General features: G+C 41.3%; 1 protein-coding gene across 2 annotated transcripts; it reads right to left on the bottom strand.

The window, feature by feature from the left end:
- Positions 1 to 1238: 1238 nt before the first annotated feature.
- On the bottom strand, positions 1239 to 5617 carry LOC124670543 (probable nucleolar protein 5-1). Of its 2 annotated transcripts, XR_006992550.1 has the most exons (9): positions 5404 to 5617; positions 4950 to 5074; positions 4833 to 4868; positions 3805 to 3969; positions 3546 to 3725; positions 3163 to 3366; positions 2767 to 3084; positions 2089 to 2140; positions 1239 to 1622 (listed from the first exon to the last, which is right to left on the bottom strand). XR_006992550.1 is itself a non-coding variant. In XM_047207026.1 (7 exons), exons 1-7 carry the CDS (start codon positions 5606 to 5608, stop codon positions 3019 to 3021), a joined length of 981 nt encoding a protein of 326 aa, XP_047062982.1. In that variant the 5' UTR covers positions 5609 to 5617; the 3' UTR covers positions 2534 to 3018. The 2 variants fall into 2 exon arrangements, 1 of the variants encoding a protein (XP_047062982.1); XM_047207026.1 differs by lacking the exons at positions 1239 to 1622; positions 2089 to 2140 and having other exon boundaries at positions 2534 to 3084.
- Positions 5618 to 8064: the final 2447 nt, after the last annotated feature.

Raw genomic sequence — 8064 nt, 5'->3', positions numbered from 1 at the left:
ATCATATATAGATCCATAGGCAGTGCACGGAGCGAGAAAAAGTTGCAACTTGTTTCAGGGGAAAGCTTCTCGTTTCAATGATAAGCTGAGAAGATAAAGAAGAAGAGGAGCTAGGCGGCAAATGATTCAAACGATCGATCGACGCAGTATCATGCATGCACCAACATAACATTGTGCCTTTTTTCAAGGGGGTGTGGCCCGAGAGATTCAGGAGAGTAGGCCATGCCAATAATCAATCAACATTTCACGTCAGTGCCAGGAGATTAAACGGTTTCTCAACTGTCGGTCGGGACATCTGCTGCTAACATTGTTTCGCAAACCAAAGGAGGCAATCTCATGTTTGAATTTCGAAATATGATAACTCCCAAATTTTAGATCTTCCAGGCTGTCCAGCAGATTAGAAACATTTTCATCAAAATATTTTTGGTGACATATAGGTAAACTAGTAACAGTTGAAGGTGTGTGCGTCCGAGACCCATATTATAGATGCTGAATCACAAGTAAAAACTGTACAACCAGAACGAGGCAGAACTGCATTCCCTGTTCCCTAAAAAAAAGGCACAACTGCATGAAATGGAAAATGTTTCTCTTCCTAATTGAGCTAGGTTTCACCTAGGGTTCATAGGATGGTTTTGATATTTTGCACAGGCATATGGAGCCATGCATGAAGACATTTTACTGAGTAAATTAATAAAAATAATACCATATGCATCGTTTTGATAAAAAGATTAGAAACATTTTCAGTAATTTTTTTGGTAACATAGAAGCAAAGGTAGTGACGGTTGAAGGTGTATGCGTCATAGTCCACCACCACCGCTCCCCTGCCTCACTCACGCGAGGGCGTCGCCAAGCGCCGCCACCGGTGCGCTCCTGCTCGCGGCCGAGGGCGTCGCACAGCTCTCCTTCCCCAACTCGACCCGATTCCCCCGCGCATAGCTCCTCTTACGAGCGCCACCGCACAGCTCCTCCGCCCGGACGCTGCAGCTCGCCCCAGGCACGGATGCCGCCGCCACGCCTCTCCCTTGACCAAGCCCCGACCACGCCCCCTCCCCAGCCCCGCGGGGGAACCAGACGACAGTGGTGACAGCGACACGGGGACGCACCAGGCTCGGAAAAGACCTCGGGCTATCTTGGCAGGCGACCGGCAAAGGATTCCGTTTCACTATGGTCAGGGAGAGGGGCGTAGCGGTGCCATTCTCTCAAATCCCGATCCCAGTCGTAACCCTGCCCAAGCTACAAACATTCATTGTCGTTTCTTCTCCGAAAAACAACAGGCTAAACATTCAAGAGGTTCTTAGGATTGTTTAGAAATAAATAAGCCAGGGCCCAGGCAACCATCAGGACGGTTCCCTGCAGCCCCGACACTACCTCTACAAACAGTTTGCCCCTTTTTAGCTGCCCCTAGTTTACAATTCATTCTTCACAAAAAGAAGGGATAACATACAAATAGCAACTCAAAATGTGATCGCCAAAAGTACACTGGCTGAATCACTAGCGAGTTGCCGTAATAATAAGATACTAACAAAACAAGCTTGGGGGCCCAAATATCCGTAGGTTATGCTCCATTGAACCTACAGCGATGTACCTAGCATCGGCTCCAAACTTCAAACAAGTTACTTTCTCTGTTTAAGTACAAAAGCACACCAATAAGTTAAACAGGTCTGTCAGAAACAGTTGAGCTGCTGACACCAGGGCAACTTTGCATAAGGAGTTCATAAAAAAAAAGGTGCAGATACACAACCGAGGGTTTGCACTTGTGTATCAAATTTAAGAATGGACGCCAGGGGAACCAAGAAATCAAGCATATTACTTTTGCATTTGAATCAAAAGAAAATCACTGATAGAATACGATTAAAAAACACCAAAAACAAAAAATTGGAACTCAATTGTGTTCCAGCATTAAGGAATTATTATGCCAAAATGAATATAATGGAGGGCAACCATTTTACACTCAAGGACAGACAACCAATATTATAATAAAGAATCAAGGAGCCAGACTGGAAATCTATTTTGCTCGTATAGATTAAAATCAGTATGATTGCTCGGTACAGGAAATCAAGATGCCCCAACAGGTCTACTGAACATTACCTTGTCCCAGAACCACCAATGGCAAGGTAGCTTCCACTAATATCAAATTCCACTGCAGGGCAAAAGAAAGTTAAGCATCATATGATTCCACTTTAAAGAGCCAGTAAATTCTATAAGCAGGAACACTACAAAATACAAAATTCGTCCAGGTCGAGTGAGTAAGTAGGCCCTAAGAGTCATCATACACCTGCCATATTTGCTTTTCTAAGCCCAATGAAACTCGGGTCAAGCAGGAACAAGAAGATACACAAGTCCAGGTCAAGTGAGTAAGTAGGCCCTAAGAGTCATCATACACTTGCCATACTTGCTTTTCTAAGCCCAATGAAACTCAGGTCTGTGGCATGAAGCCGCCATCTTAGAGCACCTCCAACAGATCCCGTAAATCCAAAACTGTAAAATCGATAGTACAGGGCATTGAAAACGCAAATACAGACACAAAACAACGAAACGCAAATCAGATCCTGTAAAAGCAAACCGTAAAACGGTATATTCGGGAATATGCCAATATGAGGCCCACCTGTCATAGTTTTTTCTTCTCTCCTTTTTTTCCTGGTATCGTACCAGACAACTATCAAGTAAAACAAAACTAACTTGCTGCAGAGACTCTGGAGAAGAGAGTTTGTTCTCTCATTTCCTTTTTCTACTATTTAGTGTGCCCCTATGGAGCATTAAGTGTACCTGTATTTCTTTACGTTTTTTCTGAAAGCACGGTATGCCACTCTGTAAGTTCATCAATCATGACAGGGACGAAACCACGACAAATCTTCTTCCTGTCAGGACCAATTTCATGGTCACTTGCAGCTTTGCCTGCCTGTTCATCTTCATATGCTTTTTTGGCCCGCTTAAGCAAACTGACCAACACTCTACCCGCCTCAAGCCTCATTTTTCGGGCAGAGAACATTTCTTTATAAACTTCAGAGTAAGGATCCTTCAAGATTTTATCTTGATATCGAGGTGCATCCTCGCCAACCTCTTCAACAGTTGTTCTGAGAACAGCTGAAAGAAACACACTGGCATTAGATTAATGACAACTTTCATCAAGTCCGTACACATCCCCAATATATTGCAATTTACCCGTCTGGCATCTGAAATTTCATCTTCAGGGTCACATATCATCTTGAATACGGTCGCAAGTTTCATTAAATCCCAATGAGAAGTGTTAATGCGAGATATTTTCATAAGGTGCTGAGCAGCTAAGCGCAAGAAGGTATCATATTTTTTCACACAACGATCACACTCATATAAGATGCCTGCCATCTCAATAATACGTTTAGTAACCTGCATACAAGGAGCAATGCTACATCAATAATAGAGAGAAAAAACTCATGAAGGCAGAATCCAAGAAACAATATTGAAGAAAAATACTTGGGTCGGTGTGAAAAATAATGGCACACTAGGGCAATGAAACAGAAAGGACTTCAATGTCAAACATATGGGGAAGGAAGTAATGGGCTGACCATCATATGTGGATTGATGTCAAAGTTATGGTGCTCCAGGAGAAATATCATCCCCTCACTCATCGGGAAGCGATCCTCATTAATCATCTGAGAATTTATCACAGGCAGAAAATGCTGGATCTGAATCATCAAGCCCCACATTAACTCCTTGACAACACGACTGTACACGCAGGGTATTCTCTGAAATAATATCAGCAAAAAAGTTTGGTGCTCAAAATTATTCATAGAAGTAAGCAAACAAGGGAGCTTTAACACTAACCAATCTATCCTGAATGACATTTTTGTAATCCTCATTTCCAACAGCTAGTGTTTGCCCATTGAGAACATGCTTCTGGATCATCGAACTAAGATCTGGACTAACAGAATTCTTATTAATGGCGTAGCGTTTGTACTCAAAAGTTTTGAAGGCTTTCACCCAAATAACCTGTTAATGAACAAACAATGACCAGCATGTTAAGGGGAGAAGACACATACTGAAAAATAATGCGAAATTCTGACATGCATGTAATGATAAATCTTGTTCAAGTCCTCAATTATTTAGGTGTAAATCAGAATAAGTTCATGCGCTAAGCAAATGCAATGTCTTCTTTAAAAAAAAGACATGCTGCCAATCCTTGGTAGTAATACCATCACCATGTCAGGCCTTAAATTATCCCTAGCTAGCAGTAACTAGTCAGAACTTGGCATATGCCAATACTCCCTAGTATCGCCAAACTTGTGCCCATCTATTACTCGGATGTCTTTTGCACTCACAGTGACAGTTCAAAAAAAAAGGCTTTTGGGGTGCATTCATAAGAGAAACAAAATCATGGTACATGCTTCCTGAGCTGCTTTATGGATAGAAAACTGGTGTGTAGACTGTTAATTTAGTTAAACCCACTGTTTTGGAGTATGTACTTGTAGTATGTAGTGTACAAGGATATTTAGGTAGTACATAATAACATATTACTATATAGGTAGTATGTTAATTGGCGGATATACTATATTATGTGTACACATATGAAGGTATTTCTAAAACAAGCTAAAACTTGTCAGACTCGCTTGGGATTTTTTCTTGTAGATCACTTTGTAAATAAATCTAATATGGGTATATTCCAAGAGATAAAGTTGTATGCATACCTGGATAAATAATGGGTGTAACTAAATATACAAGGTAGAAAAATACATGTATTTCTTCATGCAATGCAGAGGATAAATAGAAGTTGCAAAAATGAACCATGCAAGATGAGCGCAAGCATCATACTAAAAATTAGAGCCAGAGAAAAATTAGGGGGAAGGGGTACTAACTGCGTTTTGCACATTGACGAAATCTGCCCAGATATGCTGCACGGGATAGATAATGCAGAAAAATTAGGTTGATTGCGAGAAAAACAGCAAAATAGGAGCAATAATCAAAAAAATTACCTGCCAGGCATCTGGTTCAGTGAGCTTGACCGCATCATAATCGAAGATTGCAAAGCCATAGGGTGTAAAGCCAGAGGGCGTCTCAAATAGCACCGAGATCACCCCACAGTTCCCAAACAGATCAGCTGGTAAATCAGAATTTAAGCAAATTCAGGCCAGCATAATTACAAAGAAAGACTTATGTTGACCAATCGAATAGTAGATATCAAGAGCGAAGTCAGTTCGTGGCTCAGAGGCCAAACGTTAATCCCGCCGCGGACAGATCCGCCAACACAGTCCATATATATCATTCGCCTCCGCTGGCGGCAACACCCTTCTGCCTAATAGCGGCTCCGGTGTCGACACCGGCGATGCGGCCCCCGCAGCAGCCCTCCCCCTAATCCAGGGCTCCACCCAACAATTGAACACTAACTAGTCTTAGAAGATGATATAGCGCGGGCGGGTTAAAACTAACCTGCACACCCCTCCTCGCCATCGTCATTATCAAGAAACAACTGCGCCAAAGCATCCTCATCTTCTTCGTCGTCAACGACCATATGCAAGGGATAGGGATTCTTATCCGCCTTCATCTCCGAGGCAGTCTCCTTCCGCCCCGCCATCGAGGCGTTTTCCCCCAGGCCGCTCGCCATATATTGCAAGATAGAGATTGGAGGCTGCATCGGTCGGAATTTAAAGGGAGTCTGGTAGGTTAGCATCTCTAGCGGATCTTTTATGGGCTTTTTGGGGCGGTTGCTCGCGGAGTGGGTTTGCAAGGGCCGGCCCAGTTCGTGATCATTTTGGTTTTGTTTAGAGCATCTTCTCCATCAGCGGTGCTCCTCTGGGGCATCTGTATGCCGACCAGTGCGGTGCCCGCACACGCCTGACGTGGCTTAGTGGGCCCGGCCCAACAGCATTAGGTAAATGATTTTTTTTGTTTCTTTTCTGTCTGTTAATTTTTTACAATTTAAATATTTTAAAAAATAATCAAAATTCGAATACTTTTAAATTTTAAAATTGAGCATCTCTGATTTGAATAATTTTAAAAGTTTTTCATTTTTTTAAAAAAAACTGAACAATTTTAAATTTGAACAATTTTAAGTTTCAATAATTTTCTAATCTAAACAGTTTTAAGTTCAAATTATTTTATAATTTGAACAATTTTCAAATGTGAACAAATTTTTAAAACAAAGAAGAAAATGAATCTCACTTATTTCAAATTTTGGAGCCAATAAAAACTTTAATGGAACCACTTGATATGCATAGTATTCAAGTATGTATGATGTGATTTTTGCCATGATAGTTTGTTTGATGTATTGAACATGTTTCTAAACCCTAAACCCTACCCTTTTTAACACCAAAGAGGAACAAATAAAAAGAAAAGAAAAGAAAAGGAAAGACATATGTGGGCATATAGCCATAATTACAAATCTTGACCTATGTCATTTTTACTTTAGCCAAATGATTTGAAACCATTACTAAACCCAATCTAACCCTAAATGAACCCTAAACCCTGCCTAAGTGAATCAAAGAGAAACAAACAAAAAGAAAAGAAAATAAGAATATCAACTCATATGAGCCTATGGCTATTTTTGTAAATCTTTAACCTAGGCCATTTTACCTTGTGCCAATGGTTTGGAAACATAACTAAACTGAAAATAATAACATTTGAATCAAAGGAATGCAAAACAAATCAAAAGAAAAATCAGAACACACTCACATATGATAATGGTCAAATCTGCCAATTTTAACATCTTACGCACTTTGAGCCCCTGTATTAAGAGATTTTTAAACCAAACTTTCTCAACCCTTTGCTCCTCATTCAAAACCTCATCAAGGTTATCACAATGGTGAAGACCAACCTTCCAAACTCATTTTCAAATTCTTAATATAAGCAGGCAAAGTAGCAACTTTGAAACAGAAACAAGATCAACCCAAATTTAAATTTTCCCAAATCTCTTCCAAATTTCAAACCAACCCCATCAGGAGGTGCCAAACATTATTTGAGACGCACCCATAAAATTTTGTGCCAAAATTCAAAAGTGAGTATCTTTCGGCCATTACATCAAACACCTTGTGTGCAATATTTTGATATGATCATACCCTCTAATATCCAGTGGGTTTTGGCCTAAACCACACATGCCTATGTCATCATTAACCCTCTCTTGAACCCCAGGAACAAAGCCAAGCATTGGTACCACAGTACCATGATGATTTTGCTCAGAACATGTCCATGTCGAGCCCTATGTCACTCACCATGCCATCATCATCACCTACCCTCTCCCTCTCACCCTCACCTTGTCAAATAGACAACACTCACTCCCCTGTTCACGCTCGTACTCGCCAAGGACGAAGGAGAACGACACACTGCCATGGCCAGCCCGTGCCCCGTGACGCCAGAACGTGCTAGAGCGCGCACGGACACGCCCTGGACGCGCCAGTACACCGTCTCGCCCCGTCAGCCTCGTCCTCCCCTGGACCTCCTCTTATGCGCCAAGCCTCATCACGTCACCCTCTACCTCCCAGACAACCCCATTGGCCCGCGTGTGCGTTGTAGTCGCCATCACCGTCGACGCTCTCCGTGTTGGAGATATGCCAAAGAGGCAATAATAAAATGGTTATTATAATATATCTTTGTGTTTATGATAAATGTTTACATACCATGCTATAATTGTATTAACCGAAACATTGATACATGTGTGTTATGTAAACAACAAGGAGTCCCTAGTAAGCCTCTTGTATAACTAGCTTGTTGATTAATAGATGATCAAGGTTTCATGATCATGAACATTGGATGTTATTAATAACAAGGTTATGTCATTAAGTGAATGATATAATGGACATACACCCAAATAAGCGTAGCATAAGATCACGTCATTAAGTTCAAGTTGCTATTAGCTTTCCGATACATAGTTACCTAATCCTTCGACCATGAGATCATGTAAATCACTTATACCGGAAGGGTACTTTGATTACATCAAACGCCACTGTTATCACCAGAATTTGACCAAGTCAGAGGTGGGCCGCGATCAAGATGGACGGGAAGAAATATATATATAGAAGAAGTATGTGGATCGGCCTTTTATACCGAGTTGGGCTTAATTGCCCGTGTATCTGTAACATATTAGATCGCATCTTA

The sequence above is a fragment of the Lolium rigidum genome, chromosome 7, assembly GCF_022539505.1.
Source record: "Lolium rigidum isolate FL_2022 chromosome 7, APGP_CSIRO_Lrig_0.1, whole genome shotgun sequence".
Taxonomy (NCBI): domain Eukaryota; kingdom Viridiplantae; phylum Streptophyta; class Magnoliopsida; order Poales; family Poaceae; genus Lolium; species Lolium rigidum.
The sequence above is the reverse complement of the archived record's forward strand: the minus strand, read 5'-3'. Positions and strand labels throughout refer to the sequence as shown.